Source organism: Lissotriton vulgaris, chromosome 10, assembly GCF_964263255.1.
Source record: "Lissotriton vulgaris chromosome 10, aLisVul1.2, whole genome shotgun sequence".
In the NCBI taxonomy this organism is placed as follows: Eukaryota; Metazoa; Chordata; class Amphibia; order Caudata; family Salamandridae; genus Lissotriton; species Lissotriton vulgaris.
In genome coordinates, this window is record NC_141698.1 from 316,434,315 (window position 1) to 316,455,138 (window position 20,824).

At 45.6% G+C, this 20,824-nt stretch overlaps 1 protein-coding gene across 1 annotated transcript in view; it reads right to left on the reverse strand.

Annotated features, from left to right (window-relative positions):
• Positions 1 to 20,824, reverse strand: part of OBSCN (obscurin, cytoskeletal calmodulin and titin-interacting RhoGEF) — a 1,012,031-nt gene that overhangs the window by 815,791 nt on the left and 175,416 nt on the right. Inside the window, exon 11 of the mRNA XM_086941076.1 lies at positions 19,864 to 20,139. Coding sequence (XP_086797202.1) covers positions 19,864 to 20,139 — 276 coding nt within the window. The remainder of the gene's footprint in view (positions 1 to 19,863; positions 20,140 to 20,824) is intronic.

A 20,824-nucleotide genomic window follows, 5' to 3' on the forward strand; every position in this document is an offset into this window, starting at 1 on the left:
AGGGTGGGTGCTTGCTGACATATGATGTAGACACCGCTTCTTCAGCTTAGCCATGTCAGTTAATATTGACAGTGATTTTGCCTGTCCTTTCAAGATGGTTTTGAGTACTGAATGCAAGAGCAGAAGTTTATTCAGTTTGAACTGGTCTATTTGAATGATAACAAGTGATTTCTTTAGAAAGTTGGTCCAGGGGCTCTTCTTCAACTTGTAGATAAACCGGAGAGCTGATTTTAGAGTGCTGGGCAGGGCCTTAATGATCCTATAGTATATTTTAAGAATGTGCCCACGTTAGACCACATTTGACCCTCCAAGCCGAGTTCTAGTCGGATTTTACAACCTCTTGTGTATTGATGGAACTTAAAGATCCTCTTCTGCGCTTTAAGTAGCATGTTATCCATTATTTTAGTGAGCTTGCCCAGGAACGCTTTATGACTGTAATTGATCCAGGTAAGAGGGATGGCCTGAGTACCTGTCGTATTGGGACTGAAGAAGGGATTTCTAGTACAGTGCTGAGCTGGCTGAATCTAGTGATAATCAGTTCGGCCTTTGCTTTGACGTGCCTCAAGTGAGTTTTAGTTCCTTCATAGTGGTCAACCACACAGCCAGATAGTTGTGCAATTTTGCCCTTTGGCTTTTTAGGGAGCCTATGCTCCAGTAGTTGTATACTTTCTTGGTAGTCCACACGAAGAATATGACTTTTGTTTTTATCTCGTTTGATGTCATTTTATTTACCTCGTCATACTTATGGAGGGCGTTTAGCACTTTCTGGATCCCAATTCTGGAATGGTCCAGAAGAATGATGTCATATGCATATTGAAGTATTGTGACCTTGACATCTCCAATTTTTGGCAGCAACAGATTAGCATTTTTTAGGGCAGAGGACATGTCTGCAGTGTACAGACTGAATAACAGAGGAGCAAGGACACAGCCTTGCTTTAGTATGTTGTCTGTTAGAGTGTTCCTTGTTATGACCATCTGAGATAATTGGACCCTCACCCAGGTCGAGGTGTATAGTGACATTATTGCCTGGGGCAAGTTGTTTGCAGTGCCCCAGCTCTGTATTCCCCATAGTTTATTCCTGTCCACCGAGTCAAATGTGGTGGAAAATTCGACAAAACGTGCATAGAGGGGGGATGACTTCTGGCTGGAGGCCAGTTTGACAAAACGGACCTGTGAGAAGTTAGTCTGGCATATGATGTCCACTATTCTAATGGGCCCCTTGCACCAGTCTAATCGACCCTTATTGATGGTGGTTGTAGAGTCAACCTTATAGACAAGCTATCCTAGTGGTAGCATGGACCATCAGTCATAGGCTAAGACTTCAGAGAGCATGTGAAGCAAGCTGTTTTACCAATTATAATCCCTTGAAGACCAAATGAAAGGACACCACACAAGGTATATATCAAATATATATGTATTTATTCTAAACCCAACCCATCTGCACTCTTTATGAGGTCAGGGGTAAAAGTACATCACAAGTTACTCAATTAGCATACGATAAGTTGCACAACTACAGTTATGCCCTAGGGGCCTCACAAACCATATACTAAAGAAGTGGTATAAGAACCACGTGAGAGTTAGACAGCAGGCCTAGGGCCTGTAGAATCGCTGGGACTCCACTAGACAACCAAAGGTTAGGAAGTAGGAGGCCCACGGGAGACGCGTGCAGTGTCTAAACACAGTCGCGAGTTACCATTGACTTATAATGGGAAACAAAGAAGTTACAAAGTTACTGTTTTAGGACACTTCCGGATGGACTATGATAAAACCCCTTTAGACTCGGACACTTCGAGTGTCAAGACCCACGGGAGCACCGGACTACTCGTGTTACCTCACCCAGGGAAGCCGGGTGCATAGGTGCCTTTTGGTGTCGGGTTTCGTCGCCGTTTTCTATGGAGATCTGGGAAGAAGTGCTGCAGGCGACCAGAGGAAAAGTGTCTGGGTGGATCTAAGGGTGAATCGGTGATATGAAGAACCTGAAAGCAGAGGGGACAGAGACTGGGTCACTAGCCAGAGACCAGGAAGGAACCAGGAAGGAACCAGGCGATGTCGCACGCTTGAAGGTGAAGAAGGTGAGCTTGTCTCTTCAGCCACGTGGTCCATGAGGCGTCGACGATTGACCAGGCGCTGGATTCAAACTGTCCCACAACGGATCTAGTTGACTGCTGTGTCGGTATCCGGATTGAACCCAACAAGCCTTGGCAACCACAACCCACGCAGGATGTCTAGATTGGCTCTGTTGCAGACCAGCAAGGTCTGTGGTGCTTCTCCTTTGAAGGGAAGCTGGAGCAAGCCTAGAGCAAACAGGAAAGCAGTTTAGTTCAAAAGGAAAGTCTTCCAGGGGTTTACTAGCCAACGGGCAAGGAACCGGGAAGACGCGTCAAGCTGAAAAGCAAAAGCGGGCCCCACGCGGCACTCGTGGAGTGTGGAGGGCTGAGCTTCGGTGCAAACGGCGATCGAGTCTGGGGCGTCTGGTACCCCAATCCACAACTGCGAGGGTACCTCGGTAGTCGAGCAGTTAGCAAAATGCAGGATGTCAAGGGTGTCCGGTCCCACATCTCTCGTGTCCGCCATGGGTCTCAGCTTTGTTGTGGATGTGGGTCGGAGTGAGAGTCCAGTTTCTGTGTCGCTGAGTCTTCGGGTTCCAGCGGGAGCATCGACAAAGCAGACCAACAAGTTACTGGTGGTGCCTGTTTGCACAGGGTAGTCACTCCTTGACCACAAGGGAGATGTCTTCCATCTTCTAGTCAGAATAGAATGTTGAAGGTCCAAGAGTTTATATCAAAGTTTCTTTCCAGGATAATCTAAAGTCCTGGGGACACAGCTCCTATACTTATACTAAGCTCAGGGGCTGGATTACCTGCCTAGGTCCCTCCTATGGTTGGACCTGGGAAAGGGTGGTTACACCCCTTTCCCTTTGTCCAGTTTCGCGCCAGAGCTGGGGCGGGAGTGCCCCAGCAACTGGTTTGAACAGGGCTATGCATAGAGCACCTTGTGTGCTGCAGGCAGTGTCTCAAAAAGCATCTGCTGATGCAGCCCTCCCTGTCCCAATACACATCTGCCTGTCTGGGGAGGTGCTGGCACCTCCCTGGACAGGAAACCTTTTGTCCAGGCCTCCCCTCCTGGAGTTTCGTCCAGCAGCAGGAGGTCAGACTTGTGTCTGTGGCAGCAGCATCCATTTTGTGATGCTGGGGCTCTGTTTAACTTTAACCGGGTAAAGCAGTAACATACATGTCTTTTCCCTCTAGAAGGGTGGAATGCTACCCCAAAGTATTCCAAAGTGTTTGACACCTTACACAACATGTTTTGATAAAGCCAAACCAAAGTTAGCATTAACCGCGAGGATTATAATGCACTTAAGAGTATATGGTATGGCTATATCATAGAACAGCTATAAGGAGATGTTCCAAAAGCTGAAGAGGGGTTCAGCTCATTCTAGGGCACCCTCTCACATAAAACCAAGCACTCTGCCTCCAGGATTGTCGAGGCCTACCATAGGAGTGACTTATAGGTGCATATGTGTCTATATATAAGGTAGATATAGGTATACTATATCTAAGTAAGGGGTGATTACACCACCTTACCCAAGCTGAGAGATCAGCCTGTGGTGTCAGTTTGGAGGGCCAGCCAGGGGTGGCATAATACATGCTGCAGCCCGTGGTAGGCCTTGGATGCACCTATGCCCTGGGTACCTATGGTACACTATACAGGGGCTCACAAAGGTGACCCAATACCCAATCTGGTATGTACCTAAAGTACATGGTATCAATTTAGAGAGAGAACAGCTGGGCTGAGTGTCTGATTAGCAGGCCCACAGCTACACTAAAGTCGAAAAACCAGAAAATCACAGCAAAAAGTGGGGGTAAACATAGGAAGCAGACCCTACTCTCCTACAGGAACTATCACATTTGCTTCCACCCAGCACTCCAGTTCTTTTAGGAGGACAGAGACATATGCCTTGACTTTCATATGGAGAAGGGCTATGAGGCAATGTTGGCTAGATCCAACCTACCTCCCTTTTTGAATATTGGACCTGCCAAGTAACTGAGCATGTGTGGTATACTGGGAAAAACATGGTAGACCACAAGTCGGTGTCATCCTTGAAGACTGGGATGCTGCTTGGGCCCGGAGCACCTGTTGCTCTGATTATATGCAAGTATTTTTTGAATTTTTGCTGCATTTGTTTACCATTTTATTTTTATTTTAATGTCTATTTTTTGTTTTAATGTTTAGTGCTTGAAATTGGAGTTCATTTGTATTATTCTTTCAAAAATGTATGTTTAAATGGTATCTAAATGTACATGTTTATTTTTTTACAATCAAAAATTTTTCTTTTATGGTGGTACGCTCTTTTCTTATATATTTTTTACAGTAAGTATATATTTTTCAATGTAATATTGTTTACGTTATTAGAAGGGATAAAAAAATCAATATAGTATACAATAGTAAAAAGTTGGATATACTAACCTATTTTTGGACAAAATTGTGGTCTTTACATTTTTATTGCTGATCTTTTTTAATTTACATACAAAGTCAATGATGCCAATAAGGTGTTATGCAACCTCTGCCAGCGAGTAGGCCCTCATTCTTAATGTCAGTGAGGTTCTCGTCTGCACCAAAGTCTGGTGGGGGCCTGTCCTCCTACCAGAGACCCTCCTGCATTCAGGGAAATTGGTCCCTCTAGCAGCTTCCTTACTCCCACTTATGACCTGGTGAAGCTGTCCCCTTTAGAACTGCATTGCATGCTTTGGGGTCACGGCCCAATAGGCCCACATGCCTTCTGTGCTTTTTTCTTTCAATAAGGACCATGCTAGAGACTCAGGGCCAGATTTATGATTGGACTACGTAGTCTTTGCATCACACAAGGAGACGCAAAGGCAACACAATCCTTAAATAAGATTTACCAAGACACTCAAGGACACCTTGCCTGGCCCTGCACGGCTTCATAAATTCGGAGTAGCGCAACACAGCGCAAATCACTGCATTGTGTACCTCTGTCCCAGGGAGGTGTTCTATGGGTGGAGCATGAGTGTTCCCACACATCCATTCATGGTTTCTGTAGCATTTCTAGGTTTACCAACACTGATAGACCTAGGATTCAGTCAGAATCCTTTATTTCTCCTTGTTGCTTCCTCTTTCGAAGTATGTTGCATTCTGCAGCATACTTAGAGTAAAAAGCCTCAGAAGGTTTCCCTTCCTGCACAAAAACAATGCTGCTAAACGCAGGCACCCCTGCACCATGGCGCAAGGGTGAATGCGTTGACTCTATGCTGCAGACAGTGTGCCATCGCAGGCAACTCGCAGGAAGCACCATATTTTGATAAATATGGCACATTTTTGCCTTTCACGCAGCACCGCACAACAAAGGTGTCTTGCTGCCTTCCTTTGTGCGAATAAATGATAAATCTGGGCCAAGTTTAATTATATGTTTCCTAACTGGTCCCATGTGCCTGGAGTCCTCAATTCTAAGGCAAGTGCAATTCAGCGGCCTTCATTTAGAATCAAAGACAGGATTGAGACTGCAGTTTCATATATATTAGGGCTTAGGCCCTATGACTTACTCAGGGCTGCAATTCATAAAGGAGGAAACTCATCAATCTCTTCAATTTCCCTGAGGAAGTTGAAGAGCTTATGGCCCATGTGATGAAACACATGTTGGCACCGGATGGAAGACTGTAATTAAACTTGCTGAGAGACTGATCTAGAATGCCCTTTACTTTTCATTGGATTGGATTTGGCATGATAAGGAGAATCAACAATTAATGTATTTATTGTTTGGTGTGCAGCAATTGTACCAGAATTTTAAACAAGGACCAGAGAAGCATTTCACTTTGAATACCCAAGGTGACAGCTTTCCATGTTGCAATTCATCCATAAGATTAACTTAAGCAACTTTACTTTAGGATTGCACTTATATGAAATGTGTGGGTGGTAGGCACGTATAACCCCTAATGTCACCCTTTTCTTTCTCTAGTTTATGAAGTGCTTACTTTATTGCTTGCTCATTTCTTTATCCAAGGTCTGGCAATATCTCCCAATTGGTGTGCTGGCTCTTGCATGTGCCATCTTGTAGGACGGTAAACTGACAGTGTATTCATGTTCGGAGGAGTCCTCAAGGGCCTCCAGTGAATCAAGAAAATAGTGTTTGAAAAAGAAATCTTATTTCAAACATAAAACTCAGTGAAATTCGATTATGCCAACTGACTGTGCGACTCAATTGAAAGTAATTTCTGACTGACATTTTGTACTTCGGTAAAGTTGTCACTGAAATTGCAAAGTCTCTTTCTATCCCTTTCCTGGGGGAACAGACAACTTCCAGGTTGACAGCTCGAATCAGGTAACACCATCATCCCAAGAGTTGTTATTTCGCAGGAGATTTGCCAGTGTTTCTGGAAAAAAAAAGTAATTGACCTGTTTGCTTTCACTGTCAATTCCAAATTTGTGTTTGAAGTACAGAAAGTCTACACTGTCAGTGACCTGGCAGAATGGTATGATATAAACTGTCCATAATGCTATGTCTCTCTGAAAAGTTGTTAGGAGTAATGGTAGTAGTTCTCTTCTGGCCATGAGCGACCAATGACCCTAATTTGGAGGATTCCAGTGCCCATTAACTCTGTTGCTGTGTCTGGTCTTGCCAGTCTGGAAGTTGAAAGGGTAGTGATGCAAACAGTCAGAAGAAACAGTGATCCTCGTTTAGCTGTACAGTAGGCCTTCATCTCTGAAATTCTACAAAAGCTGAGGTTTTTCAGAACAGCTGCGTGGACAAGGAGCATATTCACATTTCGTGTGATTTCTACTCTGCCCTGCAAGGTCTACCCAATGAGTCTTCCTTAAGTTCATCTAATGCTCTTTAAGGTATGCAATTGCCACCTTTGGGTAATGAGCAATAAGGTAAATTGTTTTCAGTGGGAGGAGAAATGCTTACATTTTGTTAGCTGCGGTTGCGCCCCGTACTAGCTCAAAATACAATTATTAGTTCCTGCTTGGGATCTCCCATTTGAGTTACACGAGACTCAGTTCCGGATGTATGTCATTGCATTGTGTGGTTTTACCACACTTGGCTTTACTTCGCATTTCAGTTAGTCCGGAATTGTGGGGCATATTACCAAGCACTAGTGATAATTATCGCTATTGCTTGGTTAAAGACAAAAATTTACTGCTGAGCTGCGGTGATTTTTATCGCAGATAAACCTTGGTATTACCAAGGTTTATCGCAAATGCAATAAAAATCAGGCGCAATGCATGAATATTGCTGAAAAGTCAGCGATATTCATGCATTACCGAGCTAATGCTCTTAGCCATGTTATCCACCTCCCATTGAATAACATGGCTAAGAACTGCTCAGGGGCAGGTGTTAGCTTTTGGAGATATTCGCGCTTAGCGCGAATATCTCCAAAAGTTGGTAATAGGAGATAGCGATGTTAGCGACTGTTTCCAGTCGCTAACATCTTGGCACGCCCACTTTGCATGTCATTAGTGATAAATATCACTGACATGCAAAGCGGGGCCCAAGATGGTCGCTATCTCCTTCTAGCTGTCGCTAACTGGTGTTAGCGACAGGTAGGTAATAGGGAGATAATTTTATCTCCGCTTTCTTGGCTTTTAAAGCCAAAAAAGCGGAGATAAACCCCCTTGATAATATGCCCCTGTATTCTCTGCAATACAAAATGCCTTACCACGCAAACAACTATAACGGAAACATATATGTCATATATATCGTTTTAGTCACAGACTTGCAGTGCCACCTTGTGTCCAAAGTAAGTATTTTAAATAAGTCATTCCAAAATAAGTGTGAATCCTATTGTAGTGAATTAGAACATATATATATTGGTTTTATGAAAATGCAATCTTTCATTTCCAGGTTAAGTTTGTATTGGGGGAAAAGACAATGTGAGAACTGGAGAAACTGCAGAACTTTTTTCAATGTTTGGGTGTGCAAAAGATTGTCACACACTTTCCAACGTACTACCCAAAAGCCATGTGCAATCTATTTTTTTGTATATTATAGTTTAGATGTATACCTTGTGTATCCTGCCCCATGTTTTAATTTGTTTTAACAGGAATCATGCACAACTTTTTTTTTATTTTAAAGTAATACTCATTTTTTTAAAATATTAATACACTTGCCCACCCATATTCTCTAAACTTTCTGCAGCCCATCCTGAAACATAATGTTAATTTTATTTTGTTAATAACTAAATACTAAATCTTTTAATTTTTTAACCATACCCGAGTATTAACACACTCACCCACCCACTGCCCCTATACCTACTGCACCCCGTCCCGGTATATTCTTTTTCGATGGGCATCATACAGAACTATTTATTTGGTATGTAACAAATACACAGGTTTTGTATATAAAACATGAATAATAACAGGCTTACCCACCCTTACTCCTAAACCTACTGCACCCAGTCCTGAAAGTATACTTCATAAAATCTTCCAATAATAAATTATTACATTAATACTCAGGTATTTTTTAATGTTTAAAAATACCCGAGTATTAACACAACTACCCACCATTTTATAGGCAGAAGTATGTATTTGGTATCAAATTAATACTCAGCTACTTTTGCTATAATACCTGAATAATAAAATATTTACCCACCCATAGACCCAAAATCAACTACCTCTTAAACCTGAGAAGCATAATCTGTAAACTATAAATTATTAAATTAATACTCAGGTACTTATTTATGTTTAAAAATACAAGAAAATGTACACACCTACCCACCCACTGCCTCAATACCTTTTGCACGTTTTTATTATAAAGCTGAAAATTAACATTCATACCCACCCATAGCCCCTAAACATTTTTTATTTTAATTTAATAAGCAGAACAATTTGAATGGTATCAAATGAACACTCTGCATCTTTTGTTAAAATTCCTCTTAAAACTTAGTATTAACATACATCAATATCCAGTTTTATAGTGGAACACTGCCACTTTCAGTACAAAATGCGTGGTAAAATCTTGCGATGTAAAGACTAGCAAGGAAAAAGTATAATCGAAGTATAAAATGCGTGGTGAATGTACTCCGAAGTAAAAACGTCGGATTAAAGGCTGTTTACCCTCCTGGTTTTCTCTATTACTCTCTAAAAAATGGGAAATCTATTCAAACTTATGCGTAACTCTACACAAACTGACTATTAAATATGGGGCTTTTGTTATTTACCCCCTGTGAGACAAAAGTTCAGAGAACTTTTGAGACCAAGGGGCCAATTACCATGGAGGTTGGAAAGCCTCCGACCTTTGGTCAGAGGATTTCCGACCCCCATCGTTGGTTTCAATTCCGACCGGCTGATTATGTATCGGCTGGTCAGAATTTAAACAGGCTGGATGCCTTGCTTCTGACAGACTCAAGGAGCCTGTCGGCCAGTCGGAACCTGCCCGTAATCCCAAAAGGCAGGCCTCCCCGACCACTGAGATTACGCTGCACTCTTTCCGGCATGGTTTCTATGACGGCCTGTCTGACAGAGAAACCTTGTCGGAAAGCGTGTTTGGGGGTCCCCAGTGGGCCCCCTTGTATGTTCATCCTCTAGTTGGGGACCAACCCCTGTTGGTCCCTGCACCCCGTGGCAGGCACCTTGAGGTGCCAACTACGGGGTGCAGGGATGAACAATACATCCCATTTCCCTATGGGAGCATGTATTATGGTCGTTTATAGCCGTAATGCAGGCTCCCAAAGTGAAATGTCGGAATGGGACCAAACAATGTTCGGTCAGATCCTAATGATGTGGGCGGGACCGCCACCCAGAGGTTCGTCAGCCCCCTTTACAAGACAGCATCAGGCGGACGCAAGTCTGTCTGACATCGTAATCGCCCACTAAATGTCTATGTAAATAATTGAGTGCTTCATACTCTGGAAATAAGAATGACATTCAAAAGTGATCTGGAAAAACTTCCTGACAGGAAAAATTCAATTTTATTGTGTACTGTTGTTGAAAACCAAATAACCTACTCAAGTGGAATAGTCCAATTTAGTGCTGGTAAATTTCTTGGTAATTGGACAATCCTGTTTTTCCTTGAGCACAGGTTGCACAATTTGTGTTTGATCCATGGTAAAAGTATCTGCTGAATTGATTGTGTTAAATTACAAATGATTGCTGAATCCCCAAGAGAGACCATCAGTGGGAAAATCCAAGATAAAAGCTACTTTTATGGTCAGTATACCTAAATTAATAATAGGTGAAAAAATCTATACTATATTTGTAATGAAGGGATTATTCTATTGATAATGCGCATGTGTACTTGTACACCTTTAATCTTTTTAACCTTTCACCCAGAAAAGATGGACAGAGAAGATGTTTATATGCCCTTTGAAAAACAGTTATAAAAACTAAACACAAGGAAGTGCGGCATGGAGCAGATCGCAGGTCCATGGGAACTGTTCTTGGAATTGCTTGCAAATGTACAATAACTCTTCTCAGTGTCCTTAGTTTTACTTCCAATGCAAATCTTGGGATGTTTTCACCATGTTGGTCACCATGTTGATCATATGGCATTATCCCAGTAATGGACATACACTTATGAATGTGCTATACTGTAGAGATTTGCCAACCATCAATATAGCATTTGTCTAGTGGATGGTTTCACAGTTTCTGGTTGCAAAGAGAGATATTGATCTGAATCAGGAGGTTGTGCTTTGGCATTTTGACACAGTGAGAGAGTGAAAGGTTTAGAATCAGAGAGGGCAAATAGTGGAGTTGCAAGGCAGTGGATAATATGAAGTATGCAATCAAGAGCAGTATAGGCTTTATGGATAGGCAGAGAAGAATCCTTCCTTGTGCCGGATGGTCATTTTGTGAGTAAAGTGTGTTAGGTTAAGCTGGATGTTTGTGAAAAATGTAAGGACCATTTTGAGGGATTGGAACAAGTCTAGGGCTGAACCACAAAATTCAGAAATCTTAACTCTGCAGCTAAACAAATGGAAGAATTCTATTAAACCCATGTTTTCATCTTCTAAATAATTACCATGGGGGGGCATGGCTAAGAGGGCGGCGGAGTAGGACGTGTTTCTCTGTCCCTCCAGCACCGCCTGTAATCTGCATTGAGTATCTGCCCTTCTAGTGCCCATCGACGCTGGACAGTGGGCGAGGGCACTTCTGCTGACCTGCTTGTACCGGTGAAGTGCCTATTTTAGGGATCGGCGGTGGCATTCTGTCCTGACTCGTACTGTCTGGCCCGGCCTTGCTGCGGCCCGGCAAACCTGGTGGCAGGGTGCTGCTGTTGGAGACCTTGGCGCGGCGGAGCCCCAGATTGATTTGGGGATTTCAGGCGATTCTCCCGATCTGGCTGAGGGGCAGACAGGCTGATATTGCTGAGAGGCAGACAGGCTGACACAGGCCCTGCTGAGAGGCGGAGAGTAGGGTGGTCCCGAGGCTGTGTGCTGCCCGCCATTTTGTGCGGCTGGCAGGAGGGCAGCCTGTGTCTGCCACGGTGATTCTCCCGACCTGGCTGAGGGGCGGACAGGCCGATATTGCTGAGGGGCGGACAGGCTGACATATGCCCTGCTGCGAGGCTGAGAGCGTGGTGGACCCGAGGCTGTGTGCTGCCCACCATTTTGTGCGACTGGGGGGAAAAGCGGCCTGTGTCTACCGAAGACGGGAGTGGGTAGGACCTGGAGATTAGTGGAGCGGGTGCCCCTTCTCCCGATGTGAGTGCTGGACCCGGAGGACTAAGGTGTCTGATGCTTTGCCTTCCCCCCTGTGCCTGTGGGGATCTTCGGTGTCTGCAAGGAGGCGCGGAGGAGAGGAGGGAGTGAGGAGCGGCTCGGGCGCCTGCCTTGGTGAAGCGGTGGCGGTCGGGACCCCCGCTTGGTGAATGTGCGCTCCCGTGCCGTGGTGAAGTGCTGAGGTGGTGCCTGGGCCCCGTCGGCTACGAAGGTGCGAGGTGAGGAGCGGAGGAGCGGCTGGCCCAGAACTCGGTCCGTGGTCCGGCGGACAGTGGGAGGCCCCCACGGGTTGCATAGGCGGTGAGCCTCGTTTCCTGACCTGTGAGTTGAGTGCTTTGTGGCCCCCTCCCGGTCTTCATTGGTCGTCTGCCCGAGGGTACAGCGGCCCTGCGGAGAGGCATGGGTGTCCCTCGAGGGGAGGCCTCACAAGAGTGTGTGGCAGTGGACTCTGTGGCCTGGCTGCGGTCCAGTGCTTTTGAGGACTTTGGGAGCTTTATATCTGCCCGTATATTGGCGGGAGGTGTCTTGGCGGTTAGCTTTCTCCCTGCTTCCTTGCGCGCTCCCTGGTGCCTGAGACTGTGTGAGTGTCCCCGCCAGAGTTGTGAGCTCTGCGGCAGTGGTGGTGAGCGCTGGGGCAGCCATTTTTTTGAACTGAGGCCTGCTTACGCGTGTCGAGCCGAGGAGAGGGTGAGACCTGGTGAGCAGGGCAGCGGCTTGAGAGCTGGCCTTGGCGAGGCGGTTGCTGTCTGCCTCAGGCCTGGTGCTCTTGGGGACATAGCGGAGCCTTTCCTCGGCCCGTATATCGGCAGGCGGAGCCTTGGAGATCAGCTTTCCCCCACTTTACTTAGAGCTCCCTGAGGCCTGTGAGAGTGCGCTGTCAGTGTGGTGGGCACTGCAGAGGAGGTGGCGAGTGCAGGGGCAGCCATTTTCTTGATCTGCAGCCTGCCCACGTGTGCTGAGCCTCCGGGCCGGTGGGACTTGGTGTGGCGGGAAGTAGCCTGGGTCCTTGCTTTGACGGGGGGTTGGGACCCCCTGTTGTGCGCTCGATCCGCAGGTCGGCGGACGGCGAGAGGCTTGGGAGAGCAGAGGATGTTGGGCCTTCTGACCTTTCGTGGTCCAGCAGAGAGAGTGCGGGGAGGCTTTCAGCGTGGCCTGTGAGGAGAAATGTGTTTGCGGTAGAGGCAAGCCTTGGCCAACCCCTGCCGTGGTGGTTGTGATTGCCCGGCTGCACCGGGTCCTCGGCGGAGTGCGTGGGCACTGGGGTTGGCTCTTAACCCGGAGTGCGGTGCTCCTTTCTTTTCTCTGGCTGGGTGCCGCAGTGAAGAGTTCCTTGGTGCTGTGGGTGGAGTGGAGGCGCTACCGGCTGGGACTTGGGGCAGCGGGCAGTTCATAAGCTGAGATAGCCCTTGCTCTGAGGCGGCCTTGAGCGACCGGGGGTTCCGAAGGCCTCCCGGTTCTGCTCCTCAGTGGTTCTGCTGTGTTGAGAGGACCCGGGGAAAGTAGGGGGCTCACCATCAGCCCGTGCAGCGGCGTGCGGTGTTTCCCTGCGGTGTTTTGGACCTGAGCTACTGGGTGGGGCGGAGGGGCTGCTGAGGCCCGTTAGCGCCCTGCCGGATCCCTGCCAGCACCGCAATGTCAGCCTCCAGACACAGACGAGACAAACCCCTGAAGGACCTGCTGCAAAAAGCGGCTTACTGGGCTACCTCGCAGTCGGATGCCCAGCCCTCACAATCTGAAGATATTGACTCGCCGGCGACTAAGGCATTCATGCTGGAGTTATTTGCGTCCATCAATGAGGACATCTCAGAGCTCCGCACTCAGCTCTCGTTGGACGTGCGGGAGATGCGGCTGGATGTTAACGCCATTGGGGAGCATGTGGCGACCTTGGAAGACCATAACATGAGCACTGCCTGCGTCATTCACCAGCTGCAGCAGGATGGCCTCGGCCTTACGGAGCAAAACTTAGATTTGCAGGCCCACGCTGAAGACCTGGAGAATCGGTCACGGAGGTATAACATCAGAATTCGAGCTGTCCCGTGGAAAGGGGAGGAGGACAATCTGCACGAGTATGTCGAGGCGCTGTTCCGGCAGATTCTTGGCGAAGGGGAAGAGCGGGACATTCAGCTGGACCGTGTCCATCGCGTTGGCCTGCCGAGGGGTGCCAAGGCTCCGCCACCGGACATCCTGGTGTGTGTGCTTGACTTCCAACTTAAAGAACGGATCCTTCGCAAAGCCTGCAACCTCAATCCTGTGCAGTTTAGGGACCATCAGCCGGCACTCTAAAGTTATATTTATGCAATTTCTATTCTCTACTATTTCTACATGCTCTTTAACTTCCCTTTCTTCTGATTCAGATAATCACCTCTCTAAAATGGCCGCCGTTTTTTATATACATATTAAAAATGAAGTTGGGTCAAGCGTTTACGGTTTTAGCAATTTTGCTTAGAGACTCTAATGTTTGTTCTCTGCTTTAATAGGGTCTTGAGGATCTGGTAACCCCACAAATCCTCTTAACTAGTAAACCCTCGCCTTTGCCACTAGAATTGCCTATTACAAGATGGCCGCCTTTGTTTCCTCATAGTTATCACGTGCCGACCAGTCACAGGACCATACACACTATCCATCCCCGGTTGTGCCGACAACCGGGGATGGATAGTGTGTATCGGCACATGGAATTGTGAAAAGGTGATTTGTGATCGGTGAGATATTGGATACCGACATTGGGAATTTGGATGATTCTAGATTTGTACATTGAAAATATTGGGGATAACGAGTAGCGGTTAAGATATATTTGAGGATTATATTAACCCGGCCAGGGACAACTGATTTATAGATATTGAATTTGAGGAATATTGTGGGACATCAGAGAATTTTTGATTGCGTTGATTTGGAAAGCCCTGAGGAAGGTATTGTGCTTAAACTGTGGCACAACGAAACACGTGTTGGCTGCATTTTGGATGAAAAACAGTGGATGAATAAAAATCTAACTGGATTACGAAGATTGTATTGACTGGATCAAATGAGATTACGAAGATTGTATTGATTGGATTGGATTAAATCAGGACTGGAATACATCATCTTCCTGCATATTTGGAGATATTGGGGCATTTTGATTACTAATTTAATTTCAGTAAATAATTTTGAGTGCTCAGGGAGAACTATTGTAAGTTTTGTAACATTTCCATTTCTCTTGGAATTGAGTGAGTATGTAAGGTAACCATACTCATCAACCTTAGGAGCACCACATGTGATAATTTTGTGTAAACTTTCCCACACTTTAGCTGAGCGCCCTGTTGTAACTGGTTACCTACAGTGTGTTTTGTACTATCACTCAATACTTCGTCAACAATGATCGACCTGGCATGTCCCTGGCATCGATATGGGAAGACTTTAAATTGGTAGATCGGGGGGAGTTTATTGCGCTAGCTGCAACATATGCGAGGGTTCGCAAAGAAAAGCGCGCAGAGCTAGAAAAGTATGTGGGTGCCTTAGAAGCAATACATAAGAGTACCGTGAAAGGTGGTAGAGACGAAGCGGCGCATGCTGAGCATCTAGACTTAGATAGGGCGGAGCACGCACTTTTGCGCTTGCGACACTAGTTTTATCTCAGCGGGGACAAAGGGGAAAGGATGTTAGCGCATAGGTTGCGAGCGCGAGCGCAGCTGACGGCCATTCAATCCATTCGGGATTCTCAGGCAGTGGAGCATACCACCGACGCCTACATTGTGGACTCTTTTCGGCAGTTCCTTTTAGGGCCTGTACAAAGGTTAGACATAGGACGCTGAGAAAATAGCGGCTTACTTGGCGTCCTCTGCAATAACGCCTCTTAAGACTTCGGCGGATGCTTTAGATGCCGCGATCCGTATAGAGGAGGTCATATTCGCAATTGCTCGCCTGAAGGTAGCGAAGTCTCCAGGGCCAGATGGCTTCTCTTCCATCTTTTACAAAACTTACTGTGTGGAGCTAGCTCCTTTTTTAACCCGCCTCTTCAACTCTTTTTTGGATTCGGGAGAGGTGACTCCCTCCATGTCGGAAGCAGCCATTACGGTTATCCTCAAGCCCGGGAAGGATGCTACGGACTGTGGATCGTAACGTCCGATCTAGCTCCTTAACATTGACGCCAAACTCTTTGCGAGTATCCTGGCAGTGAGACTCAGCCGGCTGATGGATGGAGTCATAGATCCCTACCAAGCGGGCTTTATTCCAACACAACAGGGGGGAGATAACACTAAGCAGCTTCTTCACCTCACAGATCTGGTTCACTTTTCCTGGGCACAGGCCCTTTTTTTGTCTATTGATGCAGAGAAGGCCCTTGACCGGGTGGACTGGGAATACCTATTTGCGGTATTAAAGGCCTTCGGACTGTGCGACAACTTTGTGTGATGGGTGCGCTGCCTTTATGCGGCTCCTAAGGCGGCGGTTCGGGTGAACGGGTGCCGGTCAGCTCTCTTTCCTATCACTAGAGGGACATGCCAGGGTCCCCGCTGCTATTTGCGCTCTACACGGAGCCTTTTGCCCATCGTATCCGGTCCAACGTGGGTATATCCGGGATTCAGTTCGGCACTGATACGCATAAAATGAGCTTATTTGCTGATGATGGGATCTTGCCGCTCACTCAACCCCACCCCTCCTTCCGGCATCTATCGGGAGAACTCCATGAATTTGGTACGGTTGCGGGATTTAAAGTCAATTTTTCCAAATCGCAACTACTCAACATTTCCGTTTCTGATGCAGAGGTGCAGGATTTGCGCCAGGACTTTGCCTTCCAGTGGGTACAATCAGATATTCAGTACTAGGGAATTCGCCTAACTTCCTCTGTAGCTAAAACGTCCTCTCTTAACTACAAACTGCTGGTTGATCAGATGTGTTTAGGACTTGGGGAAACCCAATTATCCCTTGTAAGCTTGGGCAATGATTGGTTTAAGTAAATAGTGACTACAAGGGATTTTGTTTCACAATTGGTTTAGAAAAACTTTAAGAAGTTTGAATCAAAGGCTCATGAGATAATTAGGCCAAATGTATCCACAGGATTACTTAGATATTGATTGCACAATTTCTTTAGAAAGAGTATATTCAATCTCTTAACTGATTAAGTACAGGAAAAGAGTAGAAGCACAGAGCCAAGGGAAGTTATGTTTAAAATCAATTGTGTTTGAATAAATCACAAAGAACAAATCATGGGGACAAATGATAGAACAAAACTTTGAATAAAGGTCATGAAAAGCAGTGTGTTGATATTCACTCCTCAATTCATAACATTTCATCAGCTTCTAAAAGAATTTTTAAATGAAGAAAGCCAAACACAACATATGTATAAAGGTGTTCTTCAGTGCATAAAAGCTGGGGAGTTGATGACTTTGGTCGACGTTTCGGTCTTTTCTCTTGAGTTTTATAAGACCATCTTCAGGACTTAGTATTTCTTCAAGTAAAAAACCCCTTCAATGAAATTGGTGTCTGGGACTGATCTTCCAAGTGGGTATAGATTTTGTAAAGAAGAATCTGCCAAAGATTAAATCAACAGTAGGAGATGTCTTAATCCTGGTGTCTTTATTTCCAGGTAAGCGAATGTATTTATTTTGATACACGAAAGAGAGCCTAGAATCGGTAATCAGGCAGGATTACCGATTCTAGGCTCTCTTTCGTGTATCAAAATAAATACATTCGCTTACCTGGAAATAAAGACACCAGGATTAAGACATCTCCTACTGTTGATTTAATCTTTGGCAGATTCTTCTTTACAAAATCTATACCCACTTGGAAGATCAGTCCCAGACACCAATTTCATTGAAGGGGTTTTTTACTTGAAGAAATACTAAGTCCTGAAGATGGTCTTATAAAACTCAAGAGAAAAGACCGAAACGTCGACCAAAGTCATCAACTCCCCAGCTTTTATGCACTGAAGAACACCTTTATACATATGTTGTGTTTGGCTTTCTTCATTTAAAAATTCTTTTAGAAGCTGATGAAATGTTATGAATTGAGGAGTGAATATCAACACACTGCTTTTCATGACCTTTATTCAAAGTTTTGTTCTATCATTTGTCCCCATGATTTGTTCTTTGTGATTTATTCAAATACAATTGATTTTAAACATAACTTCCCTTGGCTCTGTGCTTCTACTCTTTTCCTGTACTTAATCAGTTAAGAGATTGAATATACTCTTTCTAAAGAAATTGTGCAATCAATATCTAAGTAATCCTGTGGATACATTTGGCCTAATTATCTCATGAGCCTTTGATTCAAACTTCTTAAATTTTTCTAAACCAATTGTGAAACAAAATCCCTTGTAGTCACTATTTACTTAAACCGGTGGATCAGATGGCCAAGTCGCTTTCGGACTGGGCCCGTCTTAACTTGGCTTGGTATGGGAGGTTGGTGGCAGTTAAAATGACGGTGCTCCAGCGTATCCTGTACCTCTTTCAGATGCTGCCTTTGACTCCCCCGCCGGGTAATCTCCAGAAACTACAGGGACTCCTTAATAAATTGTTGTGGGGCAATAAAAGGCAGAGACTTGCTTTCTCTCTTGTTACTGCTCCTAAATCTGCAGGTGGGATGGGTTTCCCCTTGCTGAAAATCTACTATCAGGCGGCATGTCTGCGTTTTATCCTTGAGTGGAATAGGCCCTGGTCCAGCAAACATTGGAACTTTATGGATCAGACGGTGGCGGGGTGTAATATTTGGCGTGATCTGTGGTTGGCTCTTAGGCACAGAGCGTGGGGCCTCTACTCTTCCTCGGTGATATCGGCGACTCTGAAAGCTTGGGACCAATTAGCGCAGCGCAGGGGGTGGACTACTTTTCCCTCCCCAATGACTCCCATTGTTGATAACCCAGATTTCCCTCCGGGTTGTGGGTCTCCAATCTTCCATCGCTGGAGGGAGGAGGGCTGTAAAAGGGTGGGCTCCCTCTTTGACCTTGACAGCCTGATTCAATTTTCCCAGCTCCGTACCGACTATTTTTCTATACCATAGTCCGATGCTTTCTCTTACTCGCAGGTGGCGCATTGGGTGACCCAGCATTCTAACCTTTGCCTCTATGTCTCGTGCTTTGACGGCCTTTGAAAAATGGGTGGTTTATAAAAAGGACGACTGTAAGCTTATATCTGACTTATATGACAGGATTATGACACACCCCAAGCCGCAGCGTACAAAGGCACAGGTTCACTGGGAGACGGAACTGGGACGCCTGCTGACACGTAGGGAATGGAAGCACGTTTTCTATTGTGTGCATCACACCACCGCTAATGTGGAGGCTACTGAGTCTGCCTATACCGTGCAGTATTATACCCCAGCACGTATCAAGGCTTAGGATGTGGCGAAATCAGGCCTTTGTTGGAGGGGGTGTGGTTCCCCGGGTACTCTGATGCACCTGCTGTGGCATTGCCCAAAGTTAGAGCGGTATTGGAAAGCGATTCTTGATGACCTGGACGATACCTTCCAGATAACATTCCCCGAGCACCTGAGCATACATTATTGGGGCTTCCCCCACACCAAAACATTTCCTTTGAGCTCGTTGATGGGTAGGCAGATAGCATTAACTTTACTGGCAGCGCGGCTAGTAATTCTGGCACAATGGGGTTCCCCGGCCTCACCCGACCCGCGGGATTGGATTAGAAGATTCTGGCACCTTTTAGCTATGGTACGCCTTTTACTAAGCATGGATGGGAAGTGTGGCGAATATGCGGAACTGAGGGACCCATTCTTGCGTCTCCTGTCCAGGGACCTGAGAGAGGTCACGTGCCCGAAGTATCTCCAGATCCTTCAACTTATCCCCTTAGAGCCTTGGGGGATCTGCTAAGATTGTGTGAGTGGTGATGGGTGGGTCTAGTGGCGATAGAGAGTATGAGGAGGAAGTCGAGACTGATGGGGAGGTGGGTGGGGGTGTGGCGGTAGGGAGGTTTGGGGGATGGGTGAAGGGGTGTTTCTTTCGTTTATGTCTGTTTCCTCTGTTTTAAAATGGTAACCATGCATCTGCACTGGCTGCTTGTTATGGTCCGACGCTTCCATCGCGGGGTCGCCCTCGGGGTGTAGGCCCGAACGCTGTGTCTGTTGCTCCTTGAATAAGCTCTGCCGGCCAGTGGATGTAGGCAGTCGAGCTGTGTTCTGGGATACTTTACCACTCAATAAAAATGATTGATTCTAAATATTTACCAAGTTCATTTTTGCCAACAGAAAAAAATACGGAATTTACCTGTGACATCGACTCTGAAGGTTAGTTTCTGTCCAGCTGCTTCACATGTGTACTCCCCAGCATCTTTCTTTTCTATTTGCTCTACCACCAGCCGGCGGGATTTGCCCTCACTTTCTACCTTTAACTTTTTGCTGGATGTGATCAATTTTCCGTCCTTGTACCATTTCACCTCGGTCTTCGTCTGGGACACCTCACAGCTTAGGGTGGCACTCTGTGTCAGAAGAGCCTTGACTTCTTTCTGCACCTTCTCCTGGTTTGCAAACGCCACTTCCGGCTCTATTGAGTCAGTGAGAAACAAATGTAAACCAATGAGAAAAAACAGTAAATGAAAATACTTCTAATTCCAGAAATCGACAGGGCTATCTTAAGGAGTTTTCCTAACTTTCAGAGTAACAATGGGTGTAGTTGGTCACCTTTTAAAGACAATTGTTGCACGCTCCCCATGGCTGGTTATTGCTACCATTTCACTTTGAAGTGTATGTGACACTAGGGTAAGACTGCCAGATCAACAGAAACAAAGTTGAGCTAGTATGTTGATAACATGCAATTATATACATTATGTCTAATGAAACCCCAGTATTCCTCATTCATGTTCTTGACCCACTCAGTAGCTAAGTGCCTCAAACTGGGTGAAAATAATCCTTATATTATCATCCAGCTTTCTAAAGGTATGTTTGGGGAAAAGTCCTTAAGAAGATAAGAATTCTATCAGTAAGCCTTTTCTAAAACTGACTCCATGAGCAAGCAAACATGTTTTAAAAATCTATATGGACCAAAAATGAAAACAGGACCCTACATAAATGTCATGATAAATTACTTATCGATGCATAAGATGTTAAATAAAATCCTAACTTGCATTCCAAATGTGGATTAAGTGGATGGAACAATATTCGGACCCAATAATTTAGCTAATATTAGCGAGAGGTTATGGAGACATATTTCTTACTTTTGTTAGGGCTCA